Genomic DNA, 17,287 nt, shown 5'->3' with positions numbered 1-17,287 from the left:
AAACAGCAGTGCCACAGAAATCAAGAAAGCTCTGGGTCAACAAAACCATGAAAAGTCTTTTTTCATCCCTTTTTCTGTTAAAATAGTGCCTTTAGGCCTAGAAGAGCTTTGGTTTTCTTTCAATCTCATGCTGAACCTCCAGTAAATGTTTTTAGGTTTGAAGCAAATATAGAAGTGGTAAATATGCAAACATAAATAATTTAAAACTACATTGCAAAGAGCAAAGAAACAATGTCAAGGCAACAGAGTGGATTTGGACACCCAACATCTTCTGGGACATCACTCACACTTCACATTATCTGGGAAATAACTCCTAACAAAAATGCTCTTTGAGAGTGCAAGTTTCTCACCAATATATTCCCCCAGTTACACTGGAGAAGTTTCCTCTGGATTTAAAACCCAAACCAATAAAACTTTTCCAAGTTTCACCTCAAGTGGTCTGGGCACAGAGCAGCAGGTTCTGGGCAGAAGTGCTGGGATCACCAGCCCCCTGATGGCCTTGTTTTAAGAGAACACCACCTCTGCAAGGTAACTCAGGAAACCTGAACGACTACAACTGCTCCATCAGCCCACCAGGGGCACTCAGCACGAGGTGATGTCTTGAGATCACCAACCAGCCCTGCAGTCTCCCAGCACTGAGGCCACTGGGTGCCCTCCCCACAGCCAGGAGTGGCAGACAGCCTTCAATACCTCACCTGAGAACTTCTGCAAACGTGACAAAACATGAGATGTTTGAGATGTCCCTGCTTAAGGTGGGGGGGTTGGACTAGATGACCTTTGGAGGTCCCTTCCAGCCCAGACACTATGATTCTATGAACCCAAACAGGTTGTCTACTTCTGGCAGCTCTCATAAATGTCAACAATATGTTTATCTATAAATCCTGTCTGCAAGATTTACCAGTCCCAGCACCCCAGAATGGCTGGTGTTGGGAGGGACCTCTGGGGATCACCTCATCCCACCCCTGCTCCAGCAGCTCACCCCCAGCAGGGTGCCCAGGGTCACACCAGCCACGTTTGGGATCTCTCCAGAGCAGGAGCCTCCACAGCCTCTCTGGGCAGCTGCTCCAGGCTCGGCCACCCTCCCACCAAAGAAGTTTCTCCTCCTGCTCAGGTGGCACCTCCTGGGTTCCAGTTGGTGCCCGTTGCCCCTTGGCCTGTGGCTGGGCACCACTGAGCAGAGTCTGGCCCCAGCCTCTTGCCCCCCGGGGCCCTTTAGATATTGATAAACATTGACAAGATCCCAATCAGAGTAGAAAATGATCAGACCAATGAGGTCTTTGCCATCTCCAGCTACAGCACTGCACAATGTGTCTGAGCCATGCTGAGCTCATGATGGGCAGAGCTGACAGGACTTTGAGGAAAAAGAAGTAGCTGGCACCAACTCTGGTGTGTTAAGGGATCCATGGGCTGGCACACAGGGAGAGGACATGGGAGTCGTCACCATCCAGCCTCAACACCACAAATACATGGAATGACTTTCTGAACAACCAGGGAGACATTTAAAGTATGCAGGATTATTTCTTTCAGGGTTCAGCTGAATGTGGAGAATAAAACCAGGGAGGCTGATGACTCAGCCTAAGGAAGGGGCAGGCAGACAGGATCTGGCTGTACCTCATCTCTGTGGCAGTGAGGACAATCCACAGCTCACGGACGTTAAGAAATCCACATCCAGTATTTGACTCAGGAGCCAAAACCAGAGTCACCAGCCCTGATCTCCTGCTCCCAGACAGGGCTACAAACCCCAGACACCTCCTCAGAGGTGGTTAAGTGATGCTGCAAGTTCAAAGCAGTATTAAATGGTTGGCACAGATGCTAAGCAAAGGCCTGACACACCCAGTTTGTGTCTCCAGAGAGCTCTCACTGACAATGTTAGTGGAGATTAGGTAGGAACTCTGACAGGTACTTACGATTCCAGTGCTGTGAGAAGGGGATCAGGCTCAGGCATATCCTGGAGTTGATTGCTCTGGTCTCTGCTCAATCTTATGATATCACACAGGGTCTGGGAAGCATTTGATTGCCTCTGTGAATGACAGAGAGCATGTTTCAGTGCCAGCATCTCTGCCTGGCTCATTCTGGGCCTCAAAGAAAATATAACATAGCTGGGAATGCAAGAAGCTGAATAAACCAGAATGTTTCAAATGCTCTGGATTATTTATCTGTTATAGACAACACTGATGTGAATTATTAGAAGCATTAACAAATTTCAAAATCAAAGAGGGGTCCTCCAGAGCTTCACAATTAAGAGCAGTTAAAGATTTGGAAAGTGAGGATTCTTTTTGTTCTCTTCCTGACCAACTGCTAACTTGCACATTTCAAATACAAATATTTAGTTTTTCCTTCTCACTACTCAGCAGGTTTCCTGTGTGAAGGAAAAGAAATGGCTCAATAAAACCCTTTACAATTTAATTGCTATGTATTAAAAGGCTTTCAAGTAGTATTTTGATAAATGAATGGTCTCCCTCTGGCTGTCAGCCAAAGACCCTCTGTAGCTAGGGGCTGCCTCAGGCCCCCAGCTCAGCCAGTGCTGGCACTGCCTGGGACCAGTCCCAGCAGGACAGCCAGAGCCTGTCAGAGGCCCAGAGGCTCCTTCCCTGGGGCTGCCTGCCCAGGGACAGCACCCGAGCAGGACACGAGTGTGCAGGAAACCAGACTCCAGAGCTACAGCCCCTGGCTGGGATGGCCTGTGGAAATCACTGCAGGAAAACACACTCAGACCTTAACACTCGGGGTGTGTCAGGGGCTGAGAGCTGCCCCATGCTGGCTGCACAGCTCAACACCTTCCTCACCCTCTGCACACCTTCCTCACCCTCTGACAAGAGCTGAGCCTTACAGTGAATTGGTTCATTTAAATGTTTTTCAACAGCCCATTTCAAATAGCCAAGTCCTGTTTAAAACCAACCAAGTTACCACCTATTGCAGGTGCTGAACCATTGGGTCACAGAACACCAGGCTGGAAGGGACCTCAGGGATGATCTGGTCCAACCTTGGAAAAAATACTGAGATGAACTGACTCAGCAGCAGAATTCCCTAAGAAATTGGTAGTAAAATAAGTCAAAATCAGAATAAAACTACAACAAAACATTTTGGTGTTGAGCAAGCAGGGGACAGGATGTCCACCCACAGAGATCATCCCTCATGTTCTCCTTCAGTAAGTCACCTGGGCATTGTCCAGGAGATACAAGAGTCTTCTGGACCTTACAGGACCCACCAAAGACAAAAGTCATCCTTGTCATACTCACGTCCTCATCCTGGCTTGAATGGATCAGCTCCACAAGTCTCTGAATAATCTTTGCTTCATTGAGCCACTGGAGGGGTAGAAAGGGGGAAAGAAAATCCTTGTTTGGTATCATAGAATTCAAAAGAGGATCTTCCAGAAGCTTTGCATAACACAGGCCTTTCTAGAAGGGAAAGCTCTTCCCTCCTCCTTCCTAGTCAAGCCACAGGCAGCACCCAAGCTCCCCAGGCACTGGGAGATGCTCGTTTGCATTGGTGTGTACACCCTGCCCGTGGAATCAAGAGCCCAACTGCTGTGGGAAACAAGGAACATCATCTGCAGCACCATTAGTGCAATCACCCACTCCCCTACCCCTTCCTAGTCTTACAGTCTCCCCACTGTTTACACTAATAACCCCTCAGGCTTTGGGGTGACACAACAGCAGTCCCCAGGCTCTGTCCCTGGCCCAGCACAAGCTCTCCCCTCACCTCCCTTCCTGCCTGCAGGCAAACGGGGCCCTCTGCAAATGACACCTCCCAGCTCCTCCTGCAAGCTCCACAGCCCATTTCCACTCAAATTTCTACTGTCTTCACCCCAGGCACGTGGCTGGATGTTAAACATCAAACTCCTCATCAGTCAAACCAAGCTACTGCCTCCCCAGCTGCTTTGGAACTGACTGACCAAACAGTCGTTGAAAGGAAAGAGACTTTGGAGATTTCTGCAGTGGTATCATCCATCATCATCATCATCCATCACTCTTCATCTGAGCTGTGGGGAAAATAAACACTCTCCTGCCTTCCACTCCTCTCTAGGAAGGCTCTCTGTGCATCTCCTCCCCTGGGATGCTCCTTTTTTCCTTATCTGTTCACCTGACTTCAGCCATAAACCTTATGCTGACTCTTTACCAGCTCTGCTCCAGTAACCTTCCTACAGCTGTCACCCCACCCTCCACAGCCCCACACTGAGCATGATGGGTCTGACACAGAACAGCCAAAAAATGATGTAGGTCTGAATTAAAACTCCCAGATCACTTAAAGCAAAATCTCCTGATCCCCACTTCCAGTGACTCTCAGGAACACTGCTGCTCACCTCCTGAGTCTGAATGTCTCAGCTCCTCTCTGGTGTCCTTTGTTATTGCAAAGATATGAGTGCTGTCCACAAATCTCCCCAGCATGCAGCTGGGAAACCAAGTATTTCATTCAGGACCATATTTTCAGATCTGGTTTCTGTAATTTTTTCTTCCCAACAACCAGGTTGTTAAATAAAAAGTTCAAAAAAATGGGTTCCTAAGACCTTTTCCCTTACCAATCTCCCTACCAACCCATCTCTTCAGATTCTTCCACTGGTTTCTAGTTTTCCAACATAAAAATTAAACTCCTGAGCCTTCATCTCAAGCCCACCACAGCAAACTTGATCCCTGCTGTGTCTTAAAACATCACTCTTGCCATCTCATTCCACTAACAAACCAACTGGCCACTCCTTCTTGGCTCATTCACTCTCCAAGCACCTTCTCCCATCTCCCTGTGCTTGGACATGCTACTGGAACCTTCTTTCAAATCCTCAGGCTCACTCTTTGATGAGAGCTCAGGCAGCTGTCAATGGGCAATTTGCTACAACAGCTTCAAGGTTAATGAACTTCTCATTTGTCTCTTCTGCCAGCAGGCACTGGGCTGTTGATCACACCTCCCAGAGCCTCTGGAACAACCAACCCACCTCTCTGCTCCTCTTCTCTCTGCTCCAGGAGCAGTGACACACCCCACGTGTGTGCAGCTCTGCAGCTACAAACCCACATTCTGCCTGTGGCCTCTGGCTGCTCCCACAGCCCCAACACACTGCACTGCCTCAGTGAACACCCAACAGTCCCACCTGCACCCATGTTTACCTGCAGGTTCCCTTCCTCCCAGTGCTCCACAGCTGGGGTCCAGGGGGTGCTTCAGCCTCTTTGCTGCTCCGTGCAGAACCTACCTGTCAGTCCATGGCAGCAGAGGGGCTTTCACCTATCAAAGCTCCACCTACCCCTATGGCTTCCAACAGCCCAGAAGAGAGCTACTTATTAAACTCCTCCACTGAAGGTCTTTCCTTACCCTTGCAGAGTGCAGCAAGCTAAACCCCAGCTCCCCATTGTAGTTCCAGATTTATTCTGTATCAACACCTTCCCCCAAGTCCCTCTGGTGAGTCTCTGGGTCTTGTTAATCAAAAATGGAGTTACTGAGTGAGCAAGGACAGGGAAGTTCTCTCCTCCTGCCTGGGCTGCTGTAACAACGGGCTCTGGGGGGAGCTGGCTGGCCACAGAGGGAGGTTCTGAGGAGGGAACCAGGATCAAAGAATCACAGACTGGTCTGGGTGGGAAGGGACCTTCCAAGGTCACCTTGTCCAACCCCCTGCAGGGAGCAGGGACAGCCCCAACTAGAGCAGGGTGCTCAGAGCCCCGGCCAACCTCCCCTGGGATGGTGCCAGGGATGGGGCAGTGACCACCTCTCTGGGCAGCCTGGGCCAGGGGCTCACCACCCTCAGCAGCAACAATTTCTCCCTTCTCTCCAGTCTAAATCGCCCTCTTTGAGTTCCAAACCATCCCCCCTTGTCTTGTCCTAACAGCCACTGCAAAATCCCTCCCCTCCTTGCTGACAGGCTCCTTGAAATCCTGCCAGGCCCCCAGAAGGGCTCCCGGGAGCCTTCTCTCCTCCAGGCTGAACAACCTGAACTCCCTCAGCCTGGACTCCCAGCAGAGGGGCTCCTCTGAGCACAGGAATTACTGCTGGGAACTGAGGGACACACAAAATCAGTGCCCAAGCAAAAGAAAAAAAAACCCAGCTGAAATGATCTGCTAAGATCAGAATTAAAAGGCATCTAGTAAACCTGGAAAAGGTCAATTCCTCTGTCTGGAGGCTGCTGTGGAAGAGATGGACTTTGGCATTCCCAAGAAAGGACCACTCTGTACTGACCCCTTGACAGAAAGCTGGGGCACGGGCAGCACTTCCACCTGAGGTACAGCAGTGCTACCCACAGCACCTCACAGAATGGTCTGGGTCAGGAGGGACCTGAAAGATCATCCAGTTCCAACCCCCTGCCACACACAGGGACACCTCCCCCCAGAACAGGTTGCTCAAAGCCCCATCCAGCCTGGCCTTGAAAAGTCTCCCCTAAAGACTGACACCAAAACACAAACTTCTGGCCACAAGGCACCCAGCCCCATGGGGACTCTCCCTGACAGGTGACACTTCCCAGGAATTCACAGACAGAAAACCTGCAGGAAAAGGAAGCCTGAAGCCTGCAGGTCACAGCCCAGCAAGCAGGAGGTGGTTGATGTCTGCAAACCAAGCAGGCTCTTGTTTGCTGCCTCCTGACCAGGGAGTGTTGGGCTTCTGCCCGACTGCTGCTGGGCAGCACCTGTGTCACACATGCTCAGGCACCACACGACAAGTGGGACATCTCAAACTGGTCCAGGCAACCCAGGACTTGGCAGCTAATGAGGCAGTGGGCATGGGAGGGGGGGGTGGAGGTGCTGATTGAGGCTGCAAGATCACATGCAAGAGGGCACAGTCCCCACCACCAACTGGGGCACGTGGGAGGCCTCAACCCCTGGAGCTCCTGAGAGGACATGGTCAACCAGGCCCCAGGCAGCAGGGAGTGCCTCTGCTCCTCCTTGGTGGAGACAATCCTCCTCATCCACAGCAGAAGGCCTCTCATCAAGGCACTGTGCTGCCCTGGCAGACACCAGCCCTAGCAGACACCACTTCCTTAGGGTACAGAAGGCAGGAAGAACATGCCCTGTTTGTTCTTGTAGTGTGTTACCCATGAAAGCACCAGAAACAAGTGGGACAAGGTGCAGTAGGGTTTCCTCTGTGCTGTGATCACTGTCCATGCTAGACCCTGACAAAGGGTACACAATACCCTGGTGACAAGCAGTGAGGACTGGAAGATCAGTTCAGCCATGGAGGTGCTGAGCTCCTGAGGGGTTCTGTGGGAGCCATGGTCAGTGCCTGGGCACCTTCAGCAGCACCCAGTGGAAGAGATGGATCCAGCCAGGACAAGCAGATTTCTCTTCAGAATAACAGGGACCACATTCCCCCAGTCACCAAGGAAACTGAGGTATGAGGAATGGTGGAACCCACTTAGCAGCTCAGAGGGGTTTGGGGTGAGATCCCAGGGACCCACTGGGCTCCAGGGGAGCTGGAATGGGTTCTCTCCTCCAGACCTGACTCAGGAGGACAGGCTAACCCTCCTCCACGAGGATCACACAACAGAAGCTGTGTTTCGTGTCACTAAGGCATGTGTGAGAAGATGAAGTGCAGGAGAGACATCTGCAGCCCAGGACCTGCTCCACATGAGCTCCCAGCAGCTGCAGCACAACCAGACACAGTCTCCTCACAGGGGCTGGGCCTCTGCACACTCTCCTGGGTGAGATTTTATACCAATGACACACAGACAGCACAGACTTCTTTGATGCCACTCATCTGTCCTGATATTAAAAATATAAACCCAAATCTGAGCTCTCTTGCTGCACAAGAAGTCATGGGTGGTTTGATATTTGGGAACCTGGACATTTGGCAGGTTGCTGGACAGAAGCCATCCATCCAGGAAAACCAGGACTGTCCACATGTCACTTTAACATCAGAAGGAAAAATAATTGCATTTATCTTGGTAACAGGAGGGTGCACAACTGCAATGCCTGTCCTGTGCTGGTGAGCCCCAGTCTGGCCCCAGCATCTTGAGAAGTTTCACCACTGCTGGGCAGAGAGGAGCAAACCCTGCCCTCAACCCTCTGGCTGCCCTCAGGCCACAGTGACCTGGATGTGGTTGGATCTTTTCTGCAAAGCTGCTTTCTTATCACAGAAACACAGACTGGTTTGGGTGGGAAGGGACCTTTCCAGGTCATGTAGTTCAGCCCTGCAGGGAGCAGGGACAGCCCCAACTAGAGCAGGGTGCTCAGAGCCCCGGCCAACCTCCCCTGGGATGGTGCCAGGGATGGGGCAGTGACCACCTCTCTGGGCAGCCTGGGCCAGGGGAGCACCACACTCAGGGTCAAAAAATTGTTCCTTCTCTCTAGTCTAAATCTCCCTCTTTAAGTTCCAAACCATCCCCCCTTGTCCTGTCACAACAGGCCCAGCTAAAAAGTCCCTCCCCACCTTTCTGACAGGCCCCCTGAAGTACTGAAAGGCCACAAGAAGGTCTCTCTGGAGCCTTCTCTCCTCCAGGCTGAACAACCCCAACTCTCTCAGCTTGGCCTCATAGGAGAGGGATGTTCCAGGCCTCTCTTCTTCCAGCACATCTTCCACCATCCACCTCTATCAATCCATCTCTTGAAAGCTTTTTCCTCTCATTTCCTTTCTGGGTATTACTATTTGATGTCTAACCACCTGAACTGCTGACTTTCCTGCCATAAAATGAAGGCTTCCTCTCATGCTTGATCACCTGTAGAGGTCTGCAAGGATCAGAGAACATTCCCCTGCTCAGCTGTGCTGTGGTCAATGCTCCAGACACAGGCAGCAAAATCTGCCAAACATGGAAGTCCTGGTGTGGGCTTCAGTGACTCATTTGTCACTGTCATGCAGTTGTCTACGTGGCACATGCTCCTCTGGTTTACTGAGAGGGACCTAGAGCAGGTTTTCCCTTCAGTCCTGCACATCTGCCCACTGAAGGGAGATGAGGCAGCCTCACTTGGGCTGGGCTACCAAGGGAGTAAAACTTGTCCTACCTGCAAAGCATCTCAATAAGATATTTTACAAGGTTGCCTGTTAAAGAGGAAGAGGAAGGAGGAGGCACAAGATACCATCTACAGAAATCACACACCCCCCTGCACACAGGGAGGAACTGACAAGTTCCTGTCCCAAACGATCAGTCTAATATTTGGAACATGGGAAAGATGACACTTGCTTTGTGAAAGCTGCACAGCAAGCCCTGCCCAGCACACGGTGGTTGCTGCATGGAGAAGTGAGCTGAGAACCCCCTGCTGCCAGGGAGCAAAGCAGGCTGCTTCTGCTGAGGGAGCCACAGGCAGGCTGAAGCACCCCCAGGAACCACCGCGCAGACGCCAGCACTAAACCCGAGAGTTTCCAGAAGGGGGGGGATCCACTCTCATCCCAAATGCCAGAACGGATCCTACTCCCTGAAGGCAGGGGCAGCCCAGCCCTGGTCCCCAGCCCCTGCAGGGAGGGGCAGAGCTCTCACGTTGAGCACGTCCTGGCGCAGGGCCGCGGGCTCCACGCAGCTGATGAGGCGCAGCAGCAGGTCCATCATCGCCGACGTGTCGATGTGCTTCAGCACCAGGCCAAGGAACTGCTCCTTCTTCCTCAGAAATGCAATCACCTAAAAGGAGAAGGGTCACCATCGGTCGCCAGCACAGCGCAGGGCCACGGCACACAGAGCTCGTGGGCTTCACCTTCTTGTGCAGACCAGCCAAGCCGGGTGCAAGACGGCTGCTCGGCTGAGAAACCCTCCAGAGAAGGAGGGGAGCAGAACGTCCCTGTTTGGAGGCAACACTGCATCCAGTCTCTCCAGCCATTCCCTCTTCTGTGCCACAGAGAAAGGCAAACCCTCAGAAATAAGAGTAGCCAGAAGCTGCTGAAGCTGGAGAATTTTCCATTCCCCTAAAGCTCTCTGACAGCCTTCACTTGTAAGATCAATTCTGAATTGGAATGTGTGTATTCCTAAGACACCATTCAGCTCCTGTTTCCAGCACCCCTTTTATAGGCATGAGACTGAGGCACTGTTTATGTAAGGAGAAGATCCCAGGCAGTGACCAAAGGATGCATCAAAACGCCTTAGTATGAAAAACAAAGCTCCAGCTGTGGCACAGGAACATCCCAGCTACTGCAGAGCTGGGGCCAAAACTACACAGAGGTGGCTAGACAAGCCAGCACCTCCCTCAGCTGGGGAGCCTGAAGAACTTCTCAGAGACTACATCTCAACTCTAGGAACACAAGGAGAGCCCAGGGCAGCAGTGCCACGGCAGACAACACACAGCGTTAGCCAGTTCATTGGTGCTTACACAGCAGGACAAATCTAATCACTACCTGTTCCGTTTTTCTTGCAATGAGATTCCCAATAGTCTTACTGAAGAAACTGGCAAGCAAAGGGTTCAGAGGAGGCTCGTGATCCAAGAAGTCATAGAGGATATTCAGCAGAGTTTCATCCCCTCCCAGCTTGTCGTTGATCTGTGGCACATCCGAGGTCAGCAGTTCACAGGCTGTGTTTGGATATCTGGAAGGACAGAACCAGAGCAACTAAAGGTGAAATGAAAACTCTCAAGAAAATCTTCCCTTCTTCAGGCTAGAAAGAGGAGGAGGTGGAGGATCACCCTTCCTGCAGACTAAGGGGGGAAAAACCCACGTGAGAAAGAAGGGTCATCTCCACGAGGGGACACTGCTGCTGTGGCACCACGTGGGTGTATTTTACATCACAGCTCAGCTGCCCTCCCACTGCACCGAGCTCTGAGTTCTGAAAGTGAGGCCCAGTCACCAGCAATACACTTAAAACCTTTTAACAGAAACCACTGCACGACTGAAATTAACTCTAATGAAAGATTCATTTGAAGAATGCATATTTTAGCAGGTTTCTGTAATGTTTCTGAAAAATTATTCTTTCTGCTACAGGAGTTGAGTTAAAAATGACCTTTTTTAAAAAAAAAATAAAAATCAAGAGGTCTAGAATTTAGAGAGATTAGATCTAAGTCAAAACTCCACACAAAGGAGCAGGCACTATGCATGAGCATTCACAGCCAGTCTTTTGAGCTTCAGCATGTCAATAATGTCTGTAAACTTCTGGAAATCTAATTTCTTCTTTTGTTTTACTTTGTTTTGTTTTTTAAAATGCTATAGGGCATGGTTTCAATCATTTTGCTCATTTCAATCAAGATACAAAATTATATTAGACAGCTAATGAAATTTGTTCTTTTCCTGACCTTGTTTCTTGCTCTTCCAGGTGGTGCTTTTAGCAGAACTAGGTCACAGTTATGATCAGAAAAGGTAATAATGGGTTTAGAATTAAGAGTATAATTAGACAAAGTCTCAGCTATCAAAGTGCAGACATGTAAAACAATAACCAAAAGTCAACACAGAAAAGCAGTTTTGGGGCCTGTCAGTTCTGCCAAGAGACTGAGGTTCCTGTGGGTTGAGTTCCCCACTGAGAGCCAGCAGTGAGGTGCAGACATCACACCAGCCTGGCCACCCCCAGGATGGAGGAGAACTGCAGCAGGGGATGAGAGGCTGGCTGCAGAGAACCACAGGATGGTTTGGGGTGGAAGGGACCTTAAAAATCACCTCCAGCCCCCTGCCACAGGCAGGGACACCTCCCACTAGAGCAGGTTGCTCAGAGCCCTGTCCTACCTGGTCTTGAACACCTCCAGGGATGGAGCATCCACAGCTCCCCTGGGCAACCTGGGCCAGGGGCTCACCACCCTCAGAGTGAAGAACTTCTTCCTAATTTCTCAGCTAAGTCTACACTCCTCCAGTTTGAGCCCATCACTCCTTGTCCTATCACTACAGCCCCTTTTAAGAGGTCCCTCCCCAGATTTCTTATAGGCCCCCTTTCAGATATTGGAAGGCCACCAGAAGGTCTCCCCAGAGCCTTCCCTTCTCCAGGCTGCCCCAGCCCAACTCTCTCCTGCTGGCCTCCCAGCAGAGGGGTTCCAGCCCTCACACCATCCTTGTGGTCGCCTCTGACCCTGCTCCAACAGGGTCATTCCCCTCTTGTCCTGTGGGCTCCAGAGCTGGACACAGCACTCCAGATATGGTCCCACAAGAGCAGAGCAGAAGGGGAAAATCACCCCCTCCCAACCTACTGTGCCTACACACATGCTACATCACCAAAATTAATCCAGCTATTATTTAATATTTTTAAAAAACCTCATTTCCTCAGCTCATTGTCAGATGAGTGCTTTAATTTCATATTCTAGCTGCTGTCCATCTGTAGAGAGAAGTCCTTCAAAAGCACCCAACTGATGTCACCCAGAGGTTCCTGTGACCAGGAGCAGTTCAGCAGTGCTGTGAAATTCAGCCCAGTTCAATGGTATTTTCATGGTTTCCTTAATACATATGACCCTAGAGTCAACATGATTTATTTTACCCCACTAATTGTTTAAAGGCTCTGCCAGGGGAGCTCGAGCAGCTCAGTGGTTCCATGTGCAGAGCAGCAGCTCTGAACATCAAACATCCCACCCAGTGCTAGCTCCTACCTGTGTTTCCTAAAGAAGTTCTCATTTGTTATCAAGTGATACAGATTAAAAATAAAAACCTCCTTCACAGTTTGAGCACCTTCTCTTGGCTGGAGCATCTCTGTGCCAGGCCAGGCTGAGAGCCCTGGGGCTGCTGAGCTGGAGAAGAGAAGCCTCAGAGGGGATCTGAGCAGTGCTGAGCAAGAGCTAAAGGGCCCCGGGGGGCAAGAGGCTGGGGCCAGACTCTGCTCAGTGGTGCCCAGGGACAGGCCAAGGGGCAACGGGCACCAACTGGAACCCAGGAGGTGCCACCTGAGCAGGAGGAGAAACTTCTTTGGGGGGAGGGTGCAGAGCCTGGAGCAGCTGCCCAGAGAGGCTGTGGAGTCTCCTGCTCTGGAGAGATCCCAAACGTGGCTGGTGTGACCCCCAGCTAGGTTGGTTTTTGTTTTTTTCTCCTTGCCTCAAAAGCAGGAAGAAAATTTATTTCAACAAGAGCCAACTCAATTAATAACACCACTAAAAACCCTACAGAACACTCTCTGCAAATCCATGGTCATCCTTTACCTCTCCACACCAGAACTGTGCCATTCCACAGGACTCAAACCCAACAGATATCTCACTTCTAATAATCACACAAGGTCTATGACTTTTTGTAACTTCAGACACGAGCCAACTCCAAGACTAATATAAAAGACTCCCACAATAATATGATGTTTCTGCAGTGCAGAGAGAACACCCTGCCTTCCACAGAGCCACCTTCCAATACACAGGAAGATTTTTTTTCCTCTAGCCTCAATCATGAAGGAAAACACCATGCAGAGAAGAGCTCTGGACATGACCTGGTACCTCCCACACCTCTGCCCCCTCTGCAGCAGGACCTGTGAGTGTGTGATGGAACCTAGGCTGAGCTTTTCTACCTTTATTCCCCCCTTTCTCAGTAAAAATTAGTTAGATTTCTGAACCTCTGACCAGAAAATCAAGAAGAAATCTTAACAGCACCTCCTGAACTGGAAGGTGACCCCCTGCTCTGGGCTCTGTCTCCCACCTCCCCAGCCACAGCACGGTTCATACCTCTGGCAGTGTCTCCTGCTGGTGTTCAGGGAAGGCAGCACAGGATCACTGGAGGTCTTTGGGAATCTCAGCTCAGTTCTTGAGTGCCAGGTTCTGGATTGCTGGAAATCACCCAAGGGACCCAGGGAAGCTCCTGTGTCACCATGTGAGCCCAGGGGTGTGGAGCAGGGCAGGGCATGAACACAGTGCCCAGGGTGGCACCAGGACAGGATCTTTCACCTGATCCCACCCACCTGTCCTTGGCATCCACAGCTCCTCTGTGAGGGGACCTGCAGCTCTTCCTCCACCTGACTGACTGCCCCCTGGCCTGCTCTTCCTCTGGGCTTGCCCCCGAGGCACCCCGGAGCTGTGGGTCTGGGGGGCTCACCCCAGTGCTACACAGGGCCTGGCTGGCAGTGTGCTCTGCTGGCCTCAGCTCTCCTCACCTCCCAGCTCCAGCTGGAGCTTCCTGGCAGTTCCTGAGCTCCAAGCACAGCCCCCTGTGCCCACCATGACCCTGGCAGCTGTTATTGCTCTGGGGGTCTTACACTCATTGATCAGAACTTTCTTTTGAAGAAATGCCACACGTCAACCTTCCCAAATTCAGCCTTACTTGATTCATCACAGTTCCTTACAAGGAAAACAATCCTTGCCCCAGCAGTCTAGGGGAGGTGAAGACAAGAGTTACAGGACAATGAGAACTTGTCCATGCCCTGAATTGCTCCATGCAGAGCCCCCTGCTTTGCACCCACTGGTTCCTGAGCATCTCCAGCACACAGGGCTCTGAAGCTCCCCTGAGATGTAAATGCTGACCTGAAGCCCATCAAGGTGTGCACATGAGGTGGGCAAGCTGCATTTGACCAGGGAACACCATGGAATCCTCCTGCCTTTCCCTAGCCTGAGGGGCTGTGCATTCCCAGCTCTCCACGCTCAGAACTCACCTCCCCTCTCACTCCATGTGTGGGGGCAGCCCCGTGGCTCAGCAGTGCAACAGCAGGAGGCTGAACTGGCCACTCCTTCCCTTGCATGGATTTTTTTTCTCTAAACAGTTACTAATTAATGACAGAACCCTTCTCTGCTACCCCCCAAGAGCTTCTTTTCAACACTCCTTGCTAAGGCCCCTGGTCCCTCAGGACTGCACGTACCCCACATGGGGCAATTGGCCATTCCCCAGCCCTGCCACTGCTCCAGCAGCCCTGGCCCTGCCCCAGAGCCCAGTCCCCTCCTCTGCCCTGCTGGGTGATGGCCGAGGGGCCTGGCTGGAGAGGTGGCCCTGAGACTCTGGAGAGGTGGCCCTGAGTCTCTGGAGAGGTGGCCCTGAACTGCTGCCACACCAGAAGCCCTCCAGCCTGCCCTCTGCAGCAGCCAGGTTTGCTGGCTCACTGACCCTGCTCAGGAACTGGTGCCCACTCACCACTGCCCACTGGTTTCAAGCTGACCAGGTCAGCACTTCCACATTTTGGCTCCTTTAAGCCCCTCAGTGGGTGAACACCAGCTGCTCCTCCCAATGACTCTACTGACTCCACAGCATTTGCTCCACAGATGCTCCAGTTTGAGACAGCTCCTCAGACCATCTCCCTGAGAAGAAAGACACTGCTGGGGAATCTCCAGGCCCAGTCCAGCTGGATTTCACCATGCCCCATCCTCCCTTAGCACCCCTGTGCTCTCAGAGAGGCTCCTTTATTCTGTCCAGCTCAGTGGCTTTGCCTTTAGCAAACTGCTTCTCAAAAATCCCTCTGTCCCATCTCACAGACTAACTCCCCACTATATCCTTTTTCCAGAGCTGGACACAGCTTCCCTTTTGGGAGGATGTACTTTCACCTGTAATGGATTATTTGCTTTTAACCAAGCCAGTTTTCTACATTAGGATTTTTTAAAAATCCTTGTAATATAAGCTCTGCATTTACCATCAGCCACTAAACTGTTTCCAGGCCAGCTGTGAGCTTCTCACCCTGCCCCAGCACCACTCACTTCCCAACAAGCCTCCTCATATTTATGTAGTTCCAGCCCTAAATGTTAGAAAAACAAACTCCAAGCCCATGGTAATGCTGTTTATGTCTTTTGTGCTCCTGTGAGGATGTTAAATCTGAGTACATTATGGTTACTATTACAAAGTGATTTTACAACTGTTGTGTTTCTCAGAGCCCCCAGGGGTATATGAAGACTTATTCCTCCTCTCCCTGGCTCACTGCATCCAGGATTCCCAGCACCCCACGTGCTGTGCCTCCCTGTGGGACACATCCTGTCAGTGGGGGGAGCTGGAACCCCTCACTGTTACCACACCTTCTGCTCCTGCAGCCCCTACAGCCTCCCAGCTTCACAGCCAGGTCTCAGACCACCCTCTCCTCACCAGGCACCCAAACCTGTCTGGTTTCCACACTGCAGTGAACTGACCTCACCTGACACTCAGCCCTCTACCCCTAGAGCCCCCTGTGACTCCTGGGGAGTCCACTCTGCCTCTCCTGTATGCTCCTCACCCCCGGGCTCAGCAGGTTGATAGACATCCCAGCACACTAACAAGTTCATTCCAGCCAGCCAGCACAGTTCTGACAGCTTCTGTGCTGCTCTGGCTGCTCCAGGTCTTCCTCTGGTGGCTGGGTTCCACACGCTGTGCTCAGACAGGGATTTACTGCTGAGTTCTCCTCTCTGCAGTTTCCCTTCTGAACTTCATGAGCTTCCATCCTACTGGTGTTGAGGATAAAGCATGTTGATGGTTCCCTTTCCACAGCATGCATCACTCTGAGCTCCGTGTCCTTCCAAACCTATCAGGTTTCTCCCTTGTTCCAGTTTAGAAACTTTCACAACCTTTCCCTAAGAGCCAGAAATTGGATTCTATCTGGATTCAGAGTCCACTCTTCCTGCTTAGCCTTTAGTTATTCCAAAAGCCTCCCCAGTCTCTAATAAGCTTAAATCCTCTTTCCCCTCTCCAGTGCCCCACCAGGCTTTGAAAATGCTTCTCTGCCTGGTCGACCCTGAGGCAGTATTTCCAATAAAACACTTCATGGAGATGAGCCCTGTTTGTCCTGGCAAGCAGGTCCCTCCACAGACCTCACTGCCACCAAAGACTCAGGGGTCTGGCTCCAGTGTACAAAGACATCTTCCAGGGCTACACCAGCTTCCCCAGCAGGCACCCATGGGCTGCTCCCAGAAGACAAAGAAGAGAGAACCATGGAATTCTTAGGTTGGAAGAGATCTTTAAGATCATCAGGTCCAACCAGTAGCCCAGCACTGCCAGGTCATCACTAAGGATGTCCCTCAGTGCCACATCTACAGGTACAGCACCATCACCTCATACACCCAATGCCATCATCTGATGGAGAGATGGGTGAACCAGACTGACAACTTCAGGCCTTCCCAGCACAAGGTTTCTCCTCTCTTGAAGCACAGGGGATCACAGCACTGTAGACTGGCCTCTTCTCACCCCTGCCTACCACTCTCTGTGCCTTCTCCTCAGCCAGCTTGGCCCTCAGCAGTCTAAGCCACAGGCTGTCTTCAAAAGCTGATGAAAAGGCATATATACAATCCTGCAGGTGAAAGTCAGGGGTGCCTGGAGCAAACACTCCCCTGCTGAGCTTCCCTCTTCATCTGGGTTCACACAAAGGACTTGGCTTCAGAAATTTTTGCTTGTCCCCCCCTTCCCTTGTCCTTTATCTGTTTGGTGACAACAGGAACAGCTCTCCACTTCCCCCCTCAGAGACATAAACCTTCCTCTGGCAGCAGCCACTGAAATATCAAAAATCATCAAATCACAGAACAGTTTGGCTGGGAAGGGACCTTTAAAGGTCATGGAACCATTGAGGTTGGAAAAGTCCTCTAAGGTCATCAAGTCCAACTGTCAACCCAGCACCACCAGGACCACTCAATGATGTCAC

The 17,287-nt window shown here is 51.3% G+C and overlaps 1 protein-coding gene across 1 annotated transcript in view; it reads right to left on the bottom strand.

Annotated features, from left to right (window-relative positions):
* Window positions 1-17,287, bottom strand: part of PPP6R2 (protein phosphatase 6, regulatory subunit 2) — a gene marked incomplete at its 3' end in the record, with an annotated part of 36,136 nt that overhangs the window by 16,791 nt on the left and 2,058 nt on the right. The window contains exons 2-5 of the mRNA XM_008938306.1: window positions 10,228-10,414; window positions 9,383-9,520; window positions 3,240-3,305; window positions 1,908-2,020 (exon numbers count right to left, since the gene is read on the bottom strand). Coding sequence (XP_008936554.1) covers window positions 1,908-2,020; window positions 3,240-3,305; window positions 9,383-9,520; window positions 10,228-10,414 — 504 coding nt within the window. The remainder of the gene's footprint in view (window positions 1-1,907; window positions 2,021-3,239; window positions 3,306-9,382; window positions 9,521-10,227; window positions 10,415-17,287) is intronic.

Source organism: Merops nubicus, unplaced genomic scaffold (genome assembly GCF_000691845.1).
Source record: "Merops nubicus isolate BGI_N331 unplaced genomic scaffold, ASM69184v1 scaffold10284, whole genome shotgun sequence".
Classification (NCBI taxonomy): Eukaryota; Metazoa; Chordata; class Aves; order Coraciiformes; family Meropidae; genus Merops; species Merops nubicus.
Note: the sequence above shows the minus strand (reverse complement) of the source record. Positions and strands in the feature narration are given on the sequence as shown.